Raw genomic sequence first — 24,695 nt, forward strand, 5'->3', positions numbered from 1 at the left:
ACACCTCTAGGGATGGAGACTCCACTACTTCCCTAGGTAACCCATTCCAGTGCTTCACCACCCTCCTAGTGAAATACTTTTTCCTAATATCCAACCTGGACCTCTCCCATCACAACTTGAGACCATTGCTCCTTGTTCTGCCCTCTGTCACCACTGAGAACAGCCTCTCTCCAGCCTCTTTGGAACCTCCCTTCAGGAAGTTGAAGGCTGCTATCAAATCCCCCCTCACTCTTCGCTTCTGCAGACTAAACAGACCCAAGTCCCTCAGCCTCTCCTCATAGGTCATATGCTCCAGCCCCCTAATCATTTTGTTTGCCCTCTGCTGGACCCTCTCTAATGTGTCCACATCCTTTTTGTAGTGGGGGGCCCAGACCTGGACACAATACTCCAGATGTGGCCTCACCAGAGCCGAATAAAGGGGAATGATGACATCTCTGGATCTGCTGGCAATGCTCCTCTTAATGCAACCTAATATGCCATTAGCCTTTTTGGCTACAAGGGCGCCCTGTTGACTTATATCCAGCTTCTCATCCACTGTAACCCCCAGGTCCTTTTCTGCAGAACTACTACTTAAGTGGTTCCCAGCCTGTAACTATGCTTGGGATTCTTCCGTCCCAAGTGCAGGACTCTGTACTTGTCCTTGTTGAACCTCATCACATTTCTTGTGGCCCAATCCTCCAATTTGTCTAAGTCACTCTGGACCCTATCCCTGCCCTTAAACGTATCTACCTCTCCCCCCAGCTTAGTGTCATCTGCAAACTTGCTGAGGGTGCAATCCATCCCCTCATCCAGATCATTAATAAAGATATTGAACAAAACCGGTCCTAGAACCGAACCTTGGGGCACTCCGCTAGAAGCCGACCGCCATCCTGACATCGAGCCGTTGATCACTACCCGCGGGGCCCGGCCTTATAGCCATCTTTCTATCCATCTTACCGTCCATTTATCCAATCCACATTCCCTTAACTTGCTGGCAAGAATATTGTGGGAGACTATCAAAAGCCTTGCTAAAGTCAAGGTATATCACATCTACTGACTTTCCCATGTCCACCGAGCCAGTTACCTCATCATAAAAGCTAATCAGATCGGTCAGGTACAACTTGCCCTTTGTGAATCCATGCTGACTATTCCTGATCACTTTCCTCTCTTCCAAGTGCCTCAAAATGGATTCCTTAAGAATCACTTCCGTGTCCGTGAATACAGAAGCAAAGAAAGCATTTGAGTACTTCAGCTTTCCCCACATCATCTGTCACTAGGTTACCTCCTTCATCCATTAGGGGCCGCACCCCCTCTCTGATCACCTTCTTGTTAACATGCCTGTAGAAACCTTTCTTGTTATCCTTCACATCCTTAGCCAGTCGCAATTCCATTTGCGCTTTCGCCTTCCTGATAACCCCCCGGCATTCTCAAGCTATACATTTAAACTCCTCCCTGGTCATTTGTCCAAGTTTCCACTTTTTGTAAGCTTCCTTTTTGTGCTTAAGTTCACCAAGGATTTCCCCTGTAAGCCAATCCGGTCTCCTACCATGTTTGCCTCTCTTGCTATGCGTTGGGATGGTTTCTTTCTGTGCCTTCACTAAGGCTTCTTTAAAATACTGCCAGCTGTCCTGGACTCCTTTCCCCTTCATGTTAGCATCCCAGGGAATTCTGCCCATCAGATCTCTGAGGGAGTCAAAATCTGCTTTTTTGAAGTCCAAGGTGTGTATTTTACTACTCTCTTTTCTTCCTTTGGTCAGGATCCTGAAATCTACCATCTCATGATCACTGCTTCCCAGGTTGTCACTCACCTCCACTTCCCCTATTAGTTCCTCCCTGTTTGTGAGCAGGTGGTCAAGCTGAGCACGGCCCCTGGTCGGATCCTTCAGCGCTTGTGTTAAGAAGTTATCCCCAACTTTCTGCAAAAACTTCCTGGATTGCCTGTGTACTGCCGTATTGGTTTCCCAACAGTTGTCAGGGTGATTAAAGTCCCCCACGAGAACCAGGGCCTGCGATCTGGAATTTTGATAAATGCAAAACCGTGTTTCTTAAACTGTGTTCCGCGGCCAAGTCGGAGGTGTGCCACAGAGAATAACAGAGTTCAAAATGGTGAATTTTTTTTTTTGCTTAATAACTTTCCTCCTGACCTTTTTTCCCCTCTCTTCCCCAAACAAAAAAATCCTTGGTGTTCCTCGGTCTTAAGAAGTTTAAGAAACACTGATGTGAAGTAATGCATATTGGAAAACATAATCCCAACTATACATACAAAATCATGGGGACTAAATTTGCTATTACCACTCAAAAAAGAGATCTTGGAAGTCATTGTGGATAGTTCTCTGAAAACATCCACATGGTGCAGCTGCAGTCAAAAGAGCAAATAGAATGTTAGAAATAAGTTTAAAAAAGGAATAGAGAATAAGATAGAATATCTTATTGCCGCTATATAAATCCATGGTACACCCACATCTTGAATACTGCATGCAGATGTGGTGGCCACATCTCAAAAAAGATATTTTGGGACTGGAAAAAGTTCAGAAAAGGGCAACAAAAATCATTGGGCATTTGGAATGGCTGCGATATGAGGAGAGATGACAAACTTGGACTTTTCAACTTAGGAAAGAGGAGTCTAAGGGAGGATAGGATAGAGATCTAGTGTGGAAAAAGTAGATAAGGAAAAATATTTACTTGCTCCCAGAACATAAGAACTAAATATCACCAAATGAAATTAATAGGTAGGAGGTTTAAAACAAAAGAAAATGTTCCTTCACGCAATGCACAATCAACTGTGGAACTCCTTGCCAGAGGATGTTGTAAAGACCAGGACTTTAACAGGGCTCAAAAAAGAACAAGATAAATTCATGTAGGATAGGTCCATCAATGGCTATTAGCCAGGATGGGCAGGGATTGTGTCCTTAGCCTCTGTCAAAAGCTGGGAATGGGTGACGGGATGGATCACTTGATGATTACTTGTTCTGTTCATTCCCTCTGGGATACCTGGCATTGGACACTGGTGGAAAATGGGATACTGGGCTGGATGGATCCTTAGTCTGACAGTCTGGCCATTCTAGGTCCTTATTATAGTGCTGTTGACAAAACAGGTTGCTCAGGAAGGGAAGTGGCTTTTACACACACACTTGAGCAACATATGGTAGATTGCCTAAGGCTGTAGCATAGCATGGGTGCCAGGTATTATAGGCAGGGGGAGACTGAGTATCCGCAAATAGCCTATTGTGGCCCCTCCCACAGGCCAGTGCACTTCCCACAGGGAGCTGGACGCATTGCCTGCCCAGTGCTCTAGGATCCAGAGTCCTGGGGCTGTGGGGTGGGTGCTGAAGCTGACACATACCAGGGCTGGGGCCTTGCCCCCCTACCTCCAGCCAAGTAGTGCTGAGATTCATAGGCAACATTCCCTCAAAGTGGCTCCCAGCCCCCCATCCTTTCTCCTGTCCCTTCCCCTAGCCAGCCCAACCCCTGTGTAGAGAGTGGTTGATACTGCCAGACACAGTCCTCACCACCACCACACGGGTGATGGGGCTCCACTGCTACTACTGTACCCTCTCCTGTCTCCTCTGGGGACACTTTTTTGGGAGTCTCCTGCTGTGATCTATAAGACCCCACAAGCTGTTTCACTCCTGCTGGAAACATCTAAGAGTGAATGGGGGGAGGACTGGTCCCAAGCTAAGAGGCTGCTTACTTTGTGAAAGAGAAGGTGGGCCTTATGAGTTTGTTCAGCGTAAGCCTTTTACATGGAGGAAGATGGATTTGTTTGGGGTTTTGGTCTCTTTGGGGGGTTGATTTCCTGGGGGCTGAGCCCTCCCAGAGCTGAGCTAGTTCAGTGTCTGCGAGATCTGCGGGGGCCAGGAACCACAACTCTGCCTTGGCTGGGGGAGACCAGAGCTTCTGGCCCCTGCAGGACAGGGCAGGAAGGTGGGCAGCAGTGGCATGATCAGCACACTGAGGGATAACACGAAGGGGACTTCTGTGAGCTAACCCATCACACACAATTTCAGATCTTTAGAAACAGCAACCTTACATCAATTGTATAACATGTTACTTGTCAGAGCCTGCGTCATCTGGCTGCTTTTGATCATGCACCAGCAGTGCCTGGCTGCCATGCTCTCTCCATTTCCTCCTCACTCGTCCCCTTCCTGCTGAGTAGCTCTAGTCCAATGGACTTCCACATTGGTTGGGTTTATTCATGAACCGTTACTTAGTCATTCTTCACAGCTGGGAGCTTCTCCTTCAGCACAGGTGGGTACAAGAACTGCTCTCTAATGCTAGTGCTGAGGTCCTAAGCCGCCTATTGCCCACCATGGGCATGCTGCCTGAGAAAGGATGGGGGGACTCCCGCACCTACCATCAGCAGGGAGTGATGGGCACTGTGATGAGCAGGTACATGAAGCATTAACCATCTTTGCTATGCCCTCAGTCACAAAACTTCTCAGTACTGTGGGAATGAATTTGCAGTACGCTTTTCATTTCTTCCTTGCTTTAGCAAGATAAATCCTTTGTGTTTTGCACATGACACTGACAAAGCTCTGTTAAAGAGGAGGAAGATTTTAAAATTCAGACTACATCACACTGCACATATGTGGTATTTGCACTAATTATATTTATTATAAACTGACTTCCATTTTGTACATGAGCATCTTTAGATACATTGTAATGATCTGACACTCTTTTCCAGTTAAGCAAGCATGATCATTTACAAGTACCAATCCAGGAAGAAGATATGGCTGACTCAATACACTGCGCTTATTTGAGTATAGCATTGTTCCAATTCTTTTAAATGACCCATTTCAAGGCCCAGGTTCCCAAACAGGCAAGAAAATTTAAAATATGCATTATGGACACACTATTTCGTTTTCTTGTTCAAAATACAGCCACGCCTCACTAATTCCTATTAATGACAGGAAGAAACCCACCGTGCAAGCTACTACATTTTGAACATTAGAACTAGTTTCAAAACCAAAAATACTGAATCACCAAAAGTGTCAATTATTTATTATGCTACTGTATACACTAGTGAAGTACTTGAGGTCTCACACTAGAACATGCACCATCGCATCTTAGAGCAATGGAGGAAAGCAAACATTTTTGTGCCTTATAAAGCTGCAAGTCACAAGTTCTGCTTCAATTAGTTCCTGGCCCATGTTTAAAAACAAGAAAAATATCTTCTTCCCAACTGAAGCTCAGGAATCAGCAACTTTTAGTTAATGCAAACAACCCTTATCTGCAGAGAACTTTTCTTCTAAAGTATTTTGAGCATTTAAACACTAAGGAAGGTTTCAGGTGGTCAGCAATCAAGGCACAGTAGCCTTGTAGGAAATAATCTGGAAAGGAACCTTTTATAAGCTAGATATTTTACTTACAATTGATTTGTGTGGAGAGAAATACTTTATGCAGCACAAAAGATAGTTCCAAAAACGTATTACTCTTCATTGGCTCAATACACAACATCCTCTCCAATGTTCACCTCAGGAGTGTTGACGAATGAATTTTCTTAAAATAAACCAAAATGCTCAGTATTGTGATCTAAATGTGATACTGACTGTGAAGAGAGAAGATCGTTTCTATTGTTAATGGAGGTAACAATAATGGTTAATACCACACTTCAAAGAAGTCCCTAAGGAAATTCATTTCATTCCATATCCAAAGTATTACGGCATTCTGTTTGGTCCTCAGCTTAAGCATTAATGTGTTATGTCAGACATATCAACTGTGTGACCATGGAACCCTATGATGAATAAATATAGGTATGATCTTCTAAAAGTTCTGTCTATGTTTACAGTGAAAAAGTGTGACATGTCCTCTTGCCATGGTTTGTACAAAAGAGGTCCAGCATCCATTTCCAATGTAAGGTTTTAAAACATACTGCATCTTGTTCTTCAGCATTTTATAAATGACAACTCTCACGTACAATGCGAAACAGCAGAATAATGTAATCATTGATATTGCCTGTAATCTCCAAATGGGGAGGGCTGCAACTGGGAGGGATCATCTGAAAATTGAGGGCCTGTAAAAAAAAAGAAGAAAATAATGAATACAGGCAAAAGAAAGCTCAGTAGGACAGTGATTTATGACAAAAAATATTAAGATACACTTTCAAAGTATTCTTTCCAATCCATCACAGAAGTGAGCCAACCCATCACTGCAGAATTAAAACCCCTGTCCCAATTTGTGCCCTCAAGAATGAATGCAGATTTGCCAAAGTTTTGCTAAAAGGCCTGCACAACAACTGTTATTCCCATCCATGAACATGTGAACTGGGTTAGGTATGCCACATAACTAAACGCAGTGATTGTTCTGAGGCATCACCACATCTTATTACTGCCAACAACATTAATGTGCATTTTTTGTATATTCAGTATCCTGGTGAAACTGACCAGCCACATCACAGAAGAGAGACTATTATATGGAGGTCAAAAACCATTCCCAGGTAAATTTAATTACAAATGTCCTTATGTAAAGAGTTCTGTTCTGCTGACCTGAGAATTTAGGTGGAATAATGTGATAAGTTTGGGGGGAGGAGTGTAATAACAGAAAATCACTCTTCCAGTATTTATGCAGCTTTTTTAAAATATACATGTAATAACTACACATTTGGAAACCAACTATAAAATGAAAAACAGAATCCTAAAGAGCTCAGAAAATGAACTTACCATGCCTGGTATTTCAATACTTGAAAAGGGAATTTTGCTGTTTCATTCCCCATAAACTGTTACACTTGGTTTTTACACACAAAAGCTCATGATTCTATATATATTTTTTAGTCTCCAAGGGTACATCTACATAGCAGCGTTATTTTGGAATAACTGGCATTATTTCAAAATAACGAAGTGTGTGTCTACACAGCAAGCCGTTATTTTGAAATAATTTCAAACTGGAGGACTTCTTTCTCTGACTCCTGTAACCCTCATTTCACAAGGAGTAAGGGAAGTAAAAGGAAGAGTGCTCTTACTTCAACTTCCTGCTGCGTAGACAGTGCCAAAAGCTGAATTAAGCTATTTCAACTTCACCTGTGCAATTGACATAGTTGAAGTTACGTATCTTAATTTTACTTTTTTCCCCCTATAGCGTAGACATGCTCTAAAGTGCCACAGGACTACTCATTTTTAATGTTACACTTGAGCACTTGTATTCTGAGAAAGTATTATAGGAAAAAGTACTGTAATCTGAAGAGCAGAACACCTACCATTCGGAAATTGTGTAGAGGCAAATCTTGTTAACAGGATACCAGCTCCTTCAATCAAAGCTAGCAGTATTCCTCCCATAGCAGCTGACCCAACCATGGCAACTGGTCCATCTAAAGAGGTCAGAATACAAAGCACATTGCTTTCCAAACCCCTGTTCTGCACAGGGCTGGCAATTTTATATATCACTTTTAATACAATTACCACCACTCCGGTGACGAAGTAGACTTGTCAGTCATTAATATTACAAATAGAAGTAGAAGTACCACACATACCTTTCCTTGGTGAAACAAGATGATACTGATGCTGTTTAAGGATACAGTCATTTTACTTGGCCTTTCTCTAGCACTTTTCACCTACAGACTTCTAAACACTTCACAATGCCTTAGTGAGTTGGGTACTATTTATTACTTGTATTGCAATAGTGCTAGGAGCCCTAGTCACGGGCCAGGACTCCATTGTGTAAGGTGCTGTAACTTTGTTATTCTCATTTTACAAAGGGAGAAATGAAGGCAAAGAGAGGATCTTCACTCCTACATCCATGCTCTAATCACTATTCAATGCCTCTTCATAGTACTGGCAGTGGCTAATCAAAAACTTCAAGCATGTGTAATTCCAACAGGCAGAACCAAACCTCAGACCTCTGGAGCTTAGTGCATGAGCCTCTATAGCTTGAGCTAAAAGCCAGCAGGCTCTCGGCTAAGGCTGTAAAGGAAACTCACTCTCATCTCTCTCTGTAAGTCATCTAAGTGCCACTACCTGGAACAGTGAACACCACCCAGCAGGTGAACCACACTGAGCAAAGTCCACCGCTTTTCATTAAAGTGTCAAGTCTCCAGATTCAGTGGTGCAATTAATAGATGGCAGTCCAAATTATCATCATGGACATTTAATTCAACATTTGGATTCAAGATAATTTTTACTATGAATATTAGACATGGTAGACTATATGTAAAATACTGCCCATGCTTAATTTGTCACCCACAAAATCAGATCTTCAAAATCCCTTTCAACTACACTGTGTTGCCAACATTAATACTCAACAAAACACTGTTCAAAAAGGTCTAACTGTACCCACGCAAGCTCATGATACCATCTACATGTTTTGTTAGTCTTTAAGGTGCTGCTAGACTATTCATTGTATCTAAGTTTTTGCTTTACTTCTGATTTTCACACATGGAACTATTCAGGAGAGCATTAACATGTTTAAATCCCATGGGTGGGACAGGATGGGTAGGAATAGTGTCCCTGGCCTCTGTCTGTCAGAGGCTGGAAATGAATGACAGGGGAGTCCAAATCACATGATGATTCCCTGTTCTGTTTATTCCCTCTGGGGCACCTGGCACTGGCCACTGTTAGAAGACAGGACACTGGGCTGGATGGATGTTAGGTCTGACCCAACATGGCTGTTCTTATGGACTTTTGAGAATACTTCCTGAATGGGGCCTAAATGGTGTATTGCGACTCAAAAAGTAAACCTTATTCCACTGCATTAAAAAGATCTTTAAATAACCATTTTGAATGTAAAAATGGAGGATTCTTGTGACACTTTAAAGACTAACAGATTTATTTGGGTATAAGCTTGCATGGGTAAAACCCACTTCTTCAGATGCACGGAGTGGAATCAGAGGTAAGGAGTATATCACATCACATAATGTTCAAGGACCCCTCCTAAACGGTAGGTGCAAGGCCCACCAAATTCAGAATACAGGAGGGATGTAACAGTGTAGTCGGTTAATCAATGAACTGGTAAGTGACTGACTATCAGTAACACACAGCTATCAGCTCCTCTCCCACCCCACGGCTTTGCCAGTAAATTTTTTTAATGGGCTGGCTGTTAGCCTGGCTCACACCAGGTCCCAGGAGCTACTACCGCTACGGCTCTACAGGAGCTGGTGGGCAGGCAGCCTGGCTCAGTCCCGGCTCATGCCAGGTCCCAGGAGCTACCCCCACTAAATGTTATTGCAGAGCTGCAGCAGGGGTAGCTCCCAGGATCCGATGCCTGCCAGCTCCTAAAATACTCTTAGTGAAGAGCTGCAGCTGGGGTAGTTGCTGGGACCTGGCCCTTGCCGGGACAGGTTGAAACTCCTTGCCAGAGGAGGCTGTGAAGGCTAGGACTATAACAGAGTTTAAAAAAGAGCTAGATAAATTCATGGAGGATAGGTCCATAAAAGGCTATTAGCCAGGGGGTAAGGAATGGTGCTCCCTGGCCTCTGTTTATCAAACGCTGGAGAAGGATGGCAGGAGACAAATTGCTTCGGTCCACCCCCTCTGGGGCACCTGGCACTGGCCACTGTCGGCAGACAGGGTACTGGGCTAGATGGACCTTTGGTCTGACCCAGTATGGCCATTCTTATGGGACTGAGTGCTTGCAGTGCTAACCCTTATCGATTAATTGTGCAGTCAACAAAAACGTTGTTGACTACATGATTAACCAATTACATGCTTATCATCCTGAGTATACAGCTTCCTCTGATCAGAACTTAAAGCAACATCAGGATTTGGTTCTGCCAGGAGCACAGGATGTGCCTGGAATGGGACTGCTTCTCATAAAACCAAACAGGAGACAGAGTCACCAAATCAATTGCTGGAAGTTAGCCCCATCCACTATGACTGAACTGGCCTTGTTAACACTGGTCCTACATTTGATAACTCACTCCTTTCTTTGGATCCCAGCCCCCATGATTTCCACTCCATGCTTCTGACAAAGTGGTTTTTACTCACAAAGCTAATGCCCAAATCAATCTGTTAGTCTCTGAGGTGCCACAAGACTCACACAGCTCTCTCTCAGGCTTGCTACATTTTGAATGTGTTATGCCACTATTGATAAAACAGTCAAAATAAATGCAACGTTCTCGCTCTCACTCTCGTACATATATCCATCTAGTCAGCCAGCAGGACAACAGAGTGACATAACCAGGGCTCGACAAGACAGATCTGCGCATGCGCAGCTCGCAGAACCACACAGCTGGCGAGCGGGGCACACCACCGCTTGGCGAGCCCTGGACATAATTATATTGCTCTGTGTCCCGCCGCCCCCAGCTGCATGGCTTCCTCCCTCCCCGGTGCTGGGAGAGGGGAGAGAGCTGGGGCTGCTGCAGCCCGGCCATCCCCAGTGTCTGGTGGGGAGGGGAAGAGCTGGGGGCTCCCATGCTATGGCCAAGCCTGGCCCTCTCCAGCAGCCAGGGGAAGGGAGGGAGGGAGGAGAGAGCCGGGGCTGCCTACTGCCAGAGAGAGGCGGGTTGGCGAGCATGGTGAGCAGTGTGCGCAGCCCCCTAGTATTCTTGAAAACAGAAAACAAAAAGCTTTAATATTGCTTTTTAAGCAAATGGGGTTCCAAAGTTTCATAAAAGATGTCTGATTATCAGATTATCACTGAAGTGTCTGATCATTTGAGATTTATAATTTCAAATATAAATGCTGTTCAATGCAGAGTGCAGTTCCTTACTTCTAGAGGCTAATATGGCTCCAGTTAAGGCACCACTTGTGATTGAGTTCCATGGATCTTCTTTACCCCTCATTTTCACCATACTACAGTCAATCATGGAAAAGAGACCACCCCATACTGCAAAGCTACCTGTTTGGGGGAAAAAATTAAAGCACAGTGAGGAACACTAAAGATAACAGATAACATTGTGTGTTGTAATATTTTAGGAAGCTTACTTCTGAGCCTTAAAATACAACCAAATTCATAAAAATTAGATTAAAACATACAATTGCATTACGCTATGTATCCTAACTCACCCAATAAAGTAGATAATATTCATTATTTTGTGCTAGACAACAAAAAACCTCCCAAATATCAGTAATTGTAAATGAGTCTCCATCTTAATAATATGGTTTAATGTGATCAGAGGAACTTAAATATTTAACTACGAATTCATCAGTGTAAAAGTTTTTCTTCTTCTACCATTGGAACCATCATAGAACTGTAGGCCTGGAAGGTATCTCAAGAAGTCTTCTAGTCTAGTCCCCAGCACGCAAGGCAGGGCTAAATATTATCTAGACCAGTGGTCTCCAATCTTTTTATGCCCAAGATCACTTTTTAACGTCAGAACAATCCAAGATCTTCCCCATCCTTCCCCCAAGACCCCACCCCTTCCTTGAAGCCCCACCCCCTCTGTTCTCCTCCTTTCCATCACTTGCTATCCCCAACCCTTATACACTCTCAGGGGGTACAGCTACACTGCCATTTTTTTTTGGATTCTTCTGTAGGAAGAGGTTTTTCCAACGTGGACTGTCTAGACTGGGCCAAATGTCAGAAAAACCCCTTCTTTCGGAAGCCCCCTTATTCCTTGTGGAATGAGGAATACAGGGGTTGCCGAAAGATCATGTTTGCTCTTCCGCTAAAAAAAGCGGAAGAACAAACACGTTCCTGGACGCAGAAGAGTTTTTCCCGAGATTCCTCTGGTATCCTGGAAAAAACTCTTGTAGTCTAGCTATACCCTCACTGGGTTGAAACAGGTTGTGGGGGCTCTAGGGTGGGAATGAGGGATTTGGGTGTGGGAAGAGATGAGAGGTGCAAGTTCTGGGAGGGAATCTGGATGCAAGAGAAGGTGGAGAAGGGGATGCTGGCTCAGGGAGGGGGGATCCAGGCTGGGGAGTTTTTGGGTCAGGTGGAGGGTTGGGGTGCTGAGCAAGCCACAGGCTTGTGGATGTGAGGGTGCAGGAGTTTGGGTTGGGGTGCGTGAGGAGCTCAGGGCAGGGTGGTTGGGAGTATGATGGGCTCAGGACACAGATTTGCAGTGTGTGGATGGTGCAGAAGTGTTTTAGCAGAAGACTGAGGATGTGGGGATGCAGGAGTTTGGGGATGTGAGAGGCTCAGGACAGGGGGTTACAGTGTATGACAGGCTCAGATTTGGGGTCGGTACAGGAGTGTTATGCTGCTGCAGCCAGATGGGTGCTTGGCCCCAGTTGGGGGTTTGTTGGCCAGGTTCCATTTTTAAATAAAATATTATGTCAAACACAAAGTTTCTGCATTGTCTTTATTTATGAGAAGGGCGGGGAACCTGTTTTGAATCAGGGGTCACTGACCCACAGAAAAGTCAGTTGGGGCCACATAAGTGAGATCAAAAAAAAAAAAAAAAACTACCCACACTCCTCCAAAACCCCCCAAGTCTCACTAATGTGGCCCCAACTATGCTGGTGGGAGCAGGGGACAGGATACTGGGGAAGGGTGCTGGTGGGTGCTGGGGCAGGGAACAGGGAGTCCCCAGCACGTGCCTCCTCCAAGGACTCCTCCCCCCACCGGGGAAGGACATTCCTGGCATGCCACAGACCTGGCCTTTCAGGTACTGCGCTGGCTGTTTGGGGGAGGGGGAGCAGCCAGCGCACTTCCTGAAACCCCGGAAGTGGCGGGCATCTGCAGGACTTCTGTCTACCCCATGGGAAGCCGGCGCTACCTCCACTGTTGCTGGAGATAGGTACTGGGGCTTCTTGGTGGTGGTGGTGGTGGTGGGGAATGGGTGGGCCCCGAACGCTTTGCAATGGACTCGTCAGGCCCTCCCTCAGGGGTCATCTAGTCCAGCCTACCAAACTGAAGCAGGGCCAAGTAAACCTAGATCATCCCTGACAGAGGTTTATCTAATCTGTTTTGAAAAACAGCCAATGATAGGGATTACACAATTTCCCTTGGAAGTCTGGTCCAATGCTTAGCTAGCCGCCTAGTTAGGAAGTTTTTCCTAATATTTAACCTAATTCTCCCTTGCTGCAGATTAAGATCTTCTTGTTCTACCTTCAGTGGTCATGAAGAATTGATCACTGCCCTTAACATATGTGAAGACTCAGTTTCCTTTCAGTCTTCTTTTCTCAAGACTAAACACACCTCAAGTCCAGTTTTCTAAGTTATTTATCATTTGTATGACTCTCCTTTAGACTCTCTCCAACTTATCCATATCTTTTATAAAGCGTGGTGGCCAGAACTAGCATTCCAGGTGACATCTCACAAGTGCTAAACAGAGCAGATCAATTTCCCCCCTATGTCTTACTTACAACACACCAGAATGATAACTTCACAACTGTGTCTCATTGTTTACTTATATTCAATTTATGATAAACTATAAGCCTCAGATCCTTTTTAGCAGTATGACCACTTAGTCACTTATTTTCCAATTTGTAGGATAGTACTTTGTATCTGTTACTGAATTTCACCTCTTATTTCAGACCAGTTCTCCAATTAGTCAAGGAAATTTTGAATTCTAATCATGTTCTCCAAAGTGCTACCAGCCCCTCACAGCTTGGTGTTATATGCAAATTTTATAAGCATCCTTTCCAAGTCACTAACGAATGGCAAGAAAGGGTGTGGCAGAAGTCCTGCCGTTTAAAGGGACTTAGGTGCCTAACTGCAAAGCAGATGAAGGGATTCACAGCCATGAAACCTCTCTTGGAATTAGGCACCTAAACTAAGGCAGGCCTTTCTAGCAAAAAACAAGGAAAAGAAGGTGGCAGCAGCTATCCCCTCATTCTCTATAATTCTGCAGTAAGTGCATCCACCCCAAGATATGGTAGACCTAGGTTCAAATCCCAGCTCTGCTGGAGAGAAGGGACTTGAAGTTCAGTATCTCACTTCCCAAGTGAGTACCTTAATCATTGGACTGTGGGGTATCCTGGGACAGGTTGGTCCCTCTCATTCCTGTTAAAGCTGGTCAATCTAAATGATTAAGCATTCATTGGAATAGGGACTTGAACCTCACTCTCACATACCCTTGAGGAATACCCTCACCATCTCTCTGGCCAAGTCCAGTAGACTTGCTCTAAGGTGGCCTCCAAGCACTCCTACTGGATCAGGCCCAACAGGCACATAGATGGGCAAACACCTAGTCTGTAAATCTCACTGGGGCTTAGGTGTGAATTGGGTCTCAGGTGGACAGGCATATTACTGGAAGAAACATAGGCACCTGAAGGGTTGGACAGCAACTGAGTGGGAGTTTTACATTTTTGACTTAAGTGCCTCAAGTAGCAGTTAAATATTTCTGTAGATCTAGTCCTTAGAGGTGAAAAGTTCTGAATCCCTGAACTATTCATTTCCCTTGAAATCCTCTGGAGAAAAGGCTTAAGAATAATGAGCATACAGAACTGCAATTACCTCCTAATTGTGGTGCTCTTGTTTTAATAGCTGTCAAACTTCCCCGCAGCCGGTGATTTACACCCTAAAATAAACCAAAGAGGACAATCAGAATGAAACAAAACTAAACACTAAGTTTTACAGCTAATTAAACTGCACCCCTTCATATCCAATTATAGTTATTACTAAGCATCTGGAAGCTCTTTCATTATAAATCTGTCAGGAAATTATAAAAACCTGTCCATTTCAGACTATATTTTACATCAACCAATGAAGTGGAATTGTTTTTAATCCATACAGTTATCAATGCTTTCTAATATTTTTAATTTCAAATAGCATTTAGCATGTAATTATAACACCTGTAAACTATACAAATTAGTTCTATATCTTTTTTGGTATGGATGTGAAGTCTAATTGCTGGACCACTTATTTTTTTCTTTTCTTTTTTTTAAAACTAAGGGTACGTCTAGACTACATGCCTCTGTCGCCAGAGGCATGTAGATTAGGTTACCAGCATAGGAAAATGAAGCGGCGATTTAAATAATCGCCGCTTCATTTAAATTTACATGGCTGCCGCGCTGAGCCGATCAGCTGTTTGTCGGCTCAGTGCGGTAGTCTGGACGCACGGGTGTCGACATCAAAGGCATTTGTTGACCACCCAGGTATGCCTCCTGGGATGAGATTTACCTGGGTGGTGGACAAATGCCTTTGATGTCAACACCCGTGCGTCCAGACTACCGCACTGAGCCGACAAACAGCTGATCGGCTCAGCGCGGCAGCCATGTAAATTTAAATGAAGCGGCGATTATTTAAATCGCCGCTTCATTTTCCTATGCTGGTAACCTAATCTACATGCCTCTGGTGACAGAGGCATGTAGTCTAGACGTACCCTAAGACACTAAGTAATGTTTCTACCACATACAAAATAAACATGACATGATAGTATCTTACATTTACATACAGCATAACCGCAGCATTACAAACAACCGAGTTACAAACTGATCATTTTACCACATACTTCATTTGAATTTAGAACAAAATGAGGCAGCAATAGTCAACAACAACAAAAGCAAACACTACAGTACTGTGCTAAATGGAAACTACTAAAAAAATAAAGAGAAAGCATTATTTTCCTCTGCACAGTGAAGTTTCAAAGCTCTATTAAGTCAACATCAGTTACAAACTTTTGAAAGAACAACCATATTGGGTTTGTTTTTTTTCAGAGCAACAAACAATCTCCATTTCCAAAGTGTTTGTAACCCTGTGGTTCTACTGCAGCTCCTCTTCTCCTGAATGATCCCAAATTGCTTCACAAAATATACATGCAGAGAACCAATGAAAGAGTGGAGGCTTGTCAACAGATAATCTCTAAAAAAACTTTTTTTCTCTTATATAATCAACCCGTTTTCCTCACTTTTGGGTATAATTCTCACGGCAACACTGTAGAAAAAAATTTTTTTTTAAATATGGTTTTATCCCCACAATTGATAGATCTCAAAAGGTGTTGCAAATGAAACTATGTTAAACTCTTTTTAAAAAAAATAGCTAGAGCACTGATGGGCAACCTGTGGCCTGAGCGATGGGCAACCCATTGGTGCTTTATGTGGAGCCGTTTTGTTAACTTACCCATGTGAAGAGTTGCTAGCTTCCACATAGGTTTCTTTCCCTAAAGTTAAATGCACTTAAAGCAAGGGCATGTGAAGTGAAATGCATGCTGATGGCACACAACACTGACTGCGAGCGCTGTACGCTCCCTCTGCACTAAATCAAATCACTGCTATGGTTCAATTGGCACACCCTGCAAATTGTCTGTACATATGTGCAGTTAGCAAAACTACCTTACTCTGGGAGGCCATCTTGGTTATGATAATCTTCCAGCTCAATGAGATGAAGAAGGGCCAGTCATGTGGCCCACTCACTAGCCTAGGTTGCCCATCACTAACCTAAAGCGCTTTTTTAGATAATAGGTTACTTGTGCACCCACACAGAAGAGAGAGGAACTCAACTTTAAAGATCAGTAACACTTCCAGAGTAGAGAGGGGCAAATAAATGATGTCTCCCAAGAGTCTGCGAAGCACTGTTCAACATATTCATGAATGATCTGGAAAAGGTTGTAAACAGTGAGGTGGCAAAACTTGCAGATGATACAGAATTACTCAGGAGAGTTAAGTCCAAAACAGACTGCGAAGAGCTACCTGTTGAGAGTCTATGGGTTAAGTTTAAAGGAGCAAACAACAGCAGTGATGTTGTGGTTGGTGTCTGCTACACGCCACCAAATCAGGTGGATGAGGTTTTCTTTGGACAACTGAGCGAAGCTGCCAGATCGCACGCCCTGGTTCTCGTGGGGGACTTTAATCACCCTGACATCTGCTGGGAAACCCTAAACGGCAGTACACAGGCAATCCAGGAAGTTTTTGGAGAATGTTGGGGATAACTTCTTGACACAAGTGCTGAAGGATCCGACCAGGGGCCGTGCGCAGCTTGACCTGCTGCTCACAAACAGGGAGGAACTAATAGGGGAAGTGGAGGTGGGTGACAACCTGGGAAGCAGTGATCATGAGATGGTAGATTTCAGGATCCTGACCAAAGGAAGAAAAGAGAGTAGTAAAATACACACCTTGGACTTCAGAAAAGCAGATTTTGACTCCCTCAGAGATCTGATGGGCAGAATCCCATGGGATGCTAACATGAAGGGGAAAGGAGTCCAGGACAGCTGGCAGTATTTTAAAGAAGCCTTAGTGAAGGCACAGAAAGAAACCATCCCGAAGCATAGCAAGAGAGGCAAACATGGTAGGAGACCGGATTGGCTTACAGGGGAAATCCTTGGTGAACTTAAGCACAAAAAGGAAGCTTACAAAAAGTGGAAACCTGGACAAATGACCAGGGAGGAGTTTAAAGGTATAGCTCGAGAATGCCGGGGGGTTATCAGGAAGGCAAAAGCGCAAATGGAATTCCGACTGGCTAAGGATGTGAAGGCTAACAAGAAAGGTTTCTACAGGCATGTTAACAAGAAGAAAGTGATCAGAGAGGGTGTGCGGCCCCTACTGGATGAAGGAGGTAACCTAGTGACAGATGATGTGGGGAAAGCTGAAGTACTCAATGCTTTCTTTGCCTCTGTATTCATGGACAAGGTCAGCTCCTGGACTTCTGCGCTAAGTGACGCAAGATAGGATGAAGATGGACAGCCCTTGGTGGGTAAAGAACAGGTTAGGAACTATTTAGAAAACCTAAACGTACATAAATCCATGGGTCCGGACTTAGTGCATCCGAGGGTACGGAAGGAGTTGGAAAATGTCATTGAGGAGCCTTTGGCTATTATCTTTGAAAAGACGTGGAGATCGGGAGAAATCCCAGATGACTGGAAAAAGGCAAATATAGTGCCCATCTTCATAAAAGGGAAGAAGGACGATCCAGGGAACTATAGGCCGGTCAGTCTTACCTCGGTTCCTGGAAAAATCATGGAAGGGATCCTTAAGGAATCCATTTTGAGGCACTTGGATGAGAGGAAAGTGATTAGGAATAGTCAGCATGGATTCACAAAGGGCAAGTCCTGCCTGACCAATCTGATTAGCTTCTATGATGAGGTAACTGGCTCGGTGGACATGGGGAAGTCAGTGGATGTTATATACCTTGACTTTAGCAAGGCTTTTGATACGGTCTCCCACAATATTCTTGCCAGCAAGTTAAGGGAATGTGGATTGGATAAATGGACGGTAAGATGGATAGAAAGATGGCCAGAAGGCCGGGCCCAGCAGATAGTGATCAATGGCTCCATGTCAGGATGGCGGTCGGTTTCTAGCAGAGCGCCCCAAGGTTCGGTTCTAGGACCGGTTTTGTTCAATATCTTTATTAATGATCTGGATGAGGGGGATGGATTGCACTCTCAGCAAGTTTGCGGATGACACTAAGCTGGGGGGAGAGGTCGATACGCTCAAGGGCAAAGATAGGATCCAGAGTGACTTAGACAAACTGGAGGATTGGGCCACAAGAAATCTGATGAGGTTCAACAAGGACAAGTGTAGAGTTCTGCACTTGGGACGGAAGAATCCCAAGCATAGCTACAAGCTGGGGACCAACCAGTTAAGTAGTAGTTCTGCAGAAAAGGACCTGAGGGTTACAGTGGATGAGAAGCTGGATATGAGTCAACAGTGTGCCCTTGTAGCCAAGAAGGCTAATGGCATATTAGGCTGCATTAAGAGGAGCATTGCCAGCAGATCCAGAGATGTCATTATTCCCCTTTATTCGGCTTTGGTGAGGCCACAGCTGGAGTATTGTGTCCAGTTCTGGGCCCCCCACTACAAAAAGGATGTGGACGCATTGGAGAGGGTCCAGCGGAGGGCAACCAAAATGATTAGGGGGCTGGAGCACATGACCTATGAAGAGAGGCTGAGGGAGTTGGGTCTGTTTAGTCTGGAGAAGCGAAGAGTGAGGGGGGATATGATAGCAGCCTTCAACTTCCTGAAGGGAGGTTCCAAAGAGGATGGAGAGAGGCTGTTCTCAGTAGTGACAGATGGCAGAACAAGGAGCAATGGTCTCAAGTTGTGGTGGGAGAGGTCCAGGTTGGATATTAGGAAAAAGTATTTCACTAGGAGGGTAGTGAAGCACTGGAATGGGTTACCTAGGGAAGTAGTGGAGTCTCCATCCCTAGAGGTGTTTAAGTCCCGGCTTGACAAAGCCCTGGCCGGGTTGATTTAGATGGGATTGGTCCTGCCTAGAGCAGGGGGCTGGACTTGATGACCTTCTGATGTCTCTTCCAGTTCTATGATAAGGGGATGGTTTGAGAACATGATCTTGGTAACTAATTGACCATTTATTATCAATGGGAAATAGGTCAATGGAGGGATGATAGGAGTTACTATAGAGAACTTTCTGGGTATCTGGCTGGTGAGTCTTGCCCACATGCTCGGGGTTTAGCTGATCGCCATATCTGGCGTCGGGAAGGAATTTTCCTCCAGGGTAGATTGGCAGAGACCCTGGAGGTTTTTCACCTTCCTCTGTAGCATGGGGCACAGATCACAGCTGGAGGATTCTCTGCATCATGGGGCCTTCAAGTATTTGAAGGCTTCAATATCTGAGACATAGGTGAGAGGATTATTCTAAGAGGGGTGGGTGAGATTCTGTGGCCTGCACTGTGCAGGGGGTCAGACTAGATGATCATAATGGTCCCTTTTGACCTTAAAGTCTATGAGTCACATCTTGGTGAAGATACGGATGCTTCATCTCAAAAAAGGAGAGATACAGATAGCAATGAGTAACAAATATGATTAGGGACGTGAAACAGCTCTCATAGGAGGGGGGGATTAAAAAGACTGGGATTTTTCATCTTGGTAAGAGATGACTGAAAGGGGATATGACAGAGGTCTATAGAATCTTGACTGGTGTAGAAAGTAAATACACCTTCTTACAACACAAGAACTAGGGGTCACCAAATGAAATTTGTAGGCAGGTTTAAAACTGACAAAAAAAATACTTCATGCAATATACGTACAACAGCATATGGAACTCACTGCCAGGGTATATTGTGAAGACCAAAATTATGACAGAATTAAAAGAAAAAATCCTAGAGAAGTTCTTGGTCCATCACTGGCTGTTAGCCGGGATGGTCAGGGATGCAACAGCTTGCTCTGGGTGCCCTTAGCCTGTGTTTGCCAGAAGCTGGGAGTGGACAACAGGGAATGGATCACTTAATGACTGAACAGAACAGACATTCCCTGTGAAGCATCTGGCATTGACCACTGTTGGAAAATAGTATACTGGGCTAGACAGACCATTGGCTTAACCAACTATGGCCACTACTATGTTTATAGCTTACCCTAAACAGAACGCTTATGGGTCAGAGTCACTCACAAAGAGAATTAGACACCTAACTCCCTAATTTAGGGGCAACTGATACTCAGAAATGCCCCTCTTAGCCGCATGCCTAAGCCCACATGGAATAGAAGATTTTGCAGTAAAAGTTCCTTAGATGCCTAAATTTCTATGTCAGGGTATGCAAACTACTACCTCACACTCTAAGCTCGAGTGCAAATCACAAACTAGGGGAACATAGGTGCTCCTCCGCCTAACTTGCATGCCTAACTCCTTACGAAATAGCTGGAAGGATTGAGGAGAACGGGCGCGAAGGGGAAGGAGGAGCTATCTCGTAACTTTGGGCCCAGTAGAGTACTCACCCAAGACAAGGAGGAAATCAAGGATACAACTCCCAACACTTGTTGAGAAGGAATATGAAGTGGGTTTTGCCCCCCTATTAGGTGAGTGTCCTAATCCAATGTTCCCAAATATGTGGGTCTTTTTGCAACCCTTCATTACATATATGCCTGGCATTGCAACCCTAATCCTGGCCCAGTGTGGAGAGGGGGCTTTGGGCCTGTCCCACCCTCACCCCTCAGCAAAAGCTCTGGTTCCACTAGGTTTGACCCTGCTTGTGACTTGGTGCCAGGGGTCACAGCACCACTTAATGTGGCTAATGAAGGATGGGGAGCTGAGCAAATTCTAAATGGCACTGCAACCCTAGGCAGGATACCCCAGCAGGAAGATGTCCCTTAAAAAGGTTTCCCTAGGGCTGCCACCGGTCATAGAAGCCATAGGGAGCATGCAGAAGGCAGCAAGGCTTCTATACAGATGGACCCATACTTTATGTGGATCATGGGAGATGGAGCAGGTTTATTCTCCTGGTCTGCAATCTCTCCTGCAGGGGATAAATACTGTCTCTCAATACGAAGACTGGGGACAAGTTATCATGAAGAGAACCTTATGGGTATTTCCTCTTCTTAGGTCACTCCTATATGTTTCACTATTGGAAGCAAAGCTACTATATTAGCTTATCTACAACAAATTATTTTACTCACCACTGGGGAATTTCTGAACCCTTTGATAGCTTGGAAGATGCCACCACCTATGACTCCCATTGTGAAGGCACCACCACAGTCATCCACTATCCGCCAGGGGCTAAAGAGGAAAAACAAACAGAAATATAAAGTGCTGAAATCAAGGATAAAGAATAAGAAAACTATCAGAACTTTCCAATTACTAGGGATGTAACAAGTGGTTTTAAAAGGTAACCACGTAACCGCTAAAAATCTTAGCGGTTACATGCACTGAAGACTCTTTATACTGCAGAGCTTGCAGCAAAACTTCCCTGGGAGCAGGGCGGGCAGGGGCAGGTGGCCCCACTTCTAGGGAGACTTTGTTGTGAGATCTGCAGGTAGCTCTGCAAGGTAGGGATCCATAGTGTGAACCTGTAGCAGAGAAGTCAGGCCCACTGCAAAGAGGGGCTGCTTTGACCAGCCAGAGAAACCCCTGCCTGCAGTGGGCCCAGTGGGGCTAGAGCAGCCCTCTGTCCAGAATGGGTGGGGAGCTGCTCCAGCCCCTACCGGCTTTCCTGTTAACCTTTTACACCCCTGTCGATTACACATTAACTTTATGTACCTACGCTCTCCCAAAATACTTACCAAGTTCTAAGGTTCTCTGCACAGTCACGCATTAAGTTATTATACATAATTTATGGTATTTGGGCTCAGTTACAATTTTTACTTCATTTGATTCTATGCTTTCTTATACATACAGTGCCACTCCCTACCAGCACAACCTGATAGTAATACCAGGGAACAAAATACAATGTCCCATTGACTGTCCTCATTCCATCAAGTTTCTGTGATGCCTATGATATCAATATCCTCATCTAATACAAAGCATCCATCTTATTATTTAGACTTCTAACAATTTTACATAATCACTTTAGGACACAGAGAAACTCCACTGATTGAGCATCATCCGAAGGGATGCCTCTGTCCTAATGTCAGAGAATGCTGCCACAGAGATACTAGACTTCAATCTCTTACCTAGTTGCCTAAATTCGGCCTTTACAACCTCTCTCCTATTTGTCCTTATGTCATTGGTATGTACCTGTACCACAATCAGGTCTTCCCCAGCACTACACAGAAGAGTAGAGAAGATCTGCAACCTTGGGGGGGAGGGATAGCTCAGTGGTTTGAGCCCTGGCCTGCTAAACCCAGGGTTGTGAGTTCAATCCTTGTGGAAGCAAAGGTTTGTCAGGGATGGTACTTGGTTCTGCTGTGAAGGCAGGGGCCTGGACTCAATGACCCTTCAAGGTCCCTTCCAGTTCTAGGAGACAGGCAATCTCCATTAATCTTATAAAACATTTTTTTTAATGTTAACCTTTGTGCCAGATAGGCAAGTCACCGTGCACTTCTGCTAGTCACTGCAAACTCAGCTAAAGACCAACTACTACGGGTCCCTCCCTAATGACTCGACCTCCCTCCCCCAGAGAGGTGCCCTCAGTGCAGAGGGATGCCTGAAGGCCAGGATTGGACCCTTCCCCATGGCTGCAGCTGGCTGTTCTTCCTGAAGCTGGCTCGCTGCTCGCTGGCCGGGGGGGGTTCTGCAGAACCCGGGACAGTGGCACCGATTTACCTCTCCGCGTGGCCGGGAGCAGCACTGCAGCGGAGACCGGCCAGAGCAGCCCCCGTACCGCGCCTGCTCCCGCCCCCGCTGCTCTACGAGCCCCACGGCGGCCGAGCCCGTTTCCTCCACTCGCGATTCGCGCGTGTGTGTTCCCGTCCGCGCTGCGTGTCACGGGTCCAGGGTTCGCGCCAGGCGGCCGGGTCACTGCGGGCCCCGCTCGAGGCTACCACGCGCCCAGGCAGGGAGCCAGCCCGGGCCCTCAGCGGGACTCCCCGGCTCGCGCCCCCCCCAACGGCCGCCGCGCGCCCCAGACTCACCAGGGCTCGCGCGCGTACTCCTCCATCTCGTGCACAACCGGCAAACTGAGCGCGTCACGTGACGGCAGGTCACGCTCCCGGACGCAAGGCCACCGCATTGGCTGCTGCCCGGCGCGCCGGCCAATGGCGTCCGGGCAGGGCGGGGCGCGCGGGACGCGCCCTTGACCCCAAGCCACCTGAACCCCTCCCCCATCCGCTCCGCGGCGGTTGGGCGTTACCCGCCGCGCCCCTCCCCCCGCTAGGGCCGGCCACGTGGCTCGCACGGGCGGGGCGGGGCGCGGGCTCCTGTCCTGCTGCAGCAGGGCCCCTCCCTGCGTTTCAAACGGGCGAGGGCGGCCCCCCCCCGGCCAGCGGGCTGCAAAGCGCCGGGGCGCTGGAGCCCCGCAGAGGCGAGTTTCTAGCACGAGCAAGGCAATCAGCTGCTCGGGGAAAGCAGCGTCGGGGATCGGCGCTCCCCGAATTAACTCAAAGTAAGGAATTGAAACACTAATTGCACTAATTGCACCGCTGCAAACGAGACGAATGGCTCGGTGCTGCCCGGTGTGGGAGCCATTGATCTCTGTTACAATACAGCTACAAAGTTACATCACGTGATCTGGACCCATGGCCAAGCAACACTGGAGATATTCCACAGAGACTTTCACAAGCTACAGCCCATCAACCTCAGCCTGGACCGTTCCACACGAGAGATCCACTTCCTGGACACCACAGTCAAATCACCAGTGGTAAATTAGATACCACCCTCTACAGAAAACCCACCGACTCATACAGTTACCTACATGCATCCAGCTCCCATCCAGAACACACCACACGATCCATCGTCTGTAGCCAAGCCCTTCAATACAACTGCATCTGCTCTAATCCCACAGACAGAGACCAGAAACTTCAGGATCTCTACCAAGCATTTATAAACCTCAACTACCCACCTGGGCTATGTCTAGACTGCAAGCCTCTTTCGAAAGAGAGCGTCTAGACTGCACGTTGAACTTTCGAAAAAGCGGCTTGCTTTTTCGAAAGAAAGCATCCAGTGAGTCTGGATGCTCTCTTTCGAAGAAGCCCTATTTACATTGAAGAACGCCTTCTTTCGAAAGAAGAACTTTCGAAAGAAGGTGTTCTTCCTCGTGAAATGAGGTTTACCGCCATCGAAAGAAAAGCCGCGTTCTTTCGATTTAATTTCGAAAGAACGCGGCTTGAGTCTGGACGCAGGGGAAGTTTTTTCGGAAAAAGGCTACTTTTCCCGAAAAAACCCCTGAGTCTGGACACAGCCCTGGAGAAATAAAAAAACAAATGGAAAGAGCCAGACAAATACCCAGAAACCATCTATTTCAAGACAGACGTAAGAAAACCAATAATAGAACACCACTTGTCATCACCTATAGCCCCTAACTTAAACCCGTCCAACACATTATCAATAAACTACAACCTATACAGTTCCAACAGGATACTACCCTCCGAGAGGCTCTGGGAGACAGACACATAATCTCCTATAGACCACCACCTAACCTCAGGGTGATTCCTACCAACAACAGGACATATCACACTAATATCTGCTTCCCAAGATCCATAAACCTGGACACCCCCGACGCCCCATCATCTCTGGTATTGGCACACTCACTACTGGTCTACCCAGCTATGTAGACTCTCTCCTCAAACCCTACGCAACCAACAACCCCAGCTATCTCCGAGACACTACTGACTTCCTAAGGAAACTACAAAACATCG

The 24,695-nt window shown here is 45.7% G+C and overlaps 1 protein-coding gene across 1 annotated transcript; it reads right to left on the minus strand.

The window, feature by feature from the left end:
* Positions 1-4,566: 4,566 nt before the first annotated feature.
* On the minus strand, positions 4,567-23,129 carry TIMM17A (translocase of inner mitochondrial membrane 17A). Its single transcript, XM_075910302.1, has 6 exons — positions 22,974-23,129; positions 21,081-21,180; positions 14,254-14,317; positions 10,618-10,746; positions 7,172-7,282; positions 4,567-5,992 (listed from the first exon to the last, which is right to left on the minus strand). Exons 1-6 carry the CDS (start codon positions 23,069-23,071, stop codon positions 5,922-5,924), a joined length of 573 nt encoding a protein of 190 aa, XP_075766417.1. The 5' UTR covers positions 23,072-23,129; the 3' UTR covers positions 4,567-5,921.
* Between the last annotated feature and the right edge of the window lie 1,566 nt (positions 23,130-24,695).

Source organism: Pelodiscus sinensis, chromosome 27 (assembly GCF_049634645.1).
Source record: "Pelodiscus sinensis isolate JC-2024 chromosome 27, ASM4963464v1, whole genome shotgun sequence".
NCBI classification, from domain to species: domain Eukaryota; kingdom Metazoa; phylum Chordata; order Testudines; family Trionychidae; genus Pelodiscus; species Pelodiscus sinensis.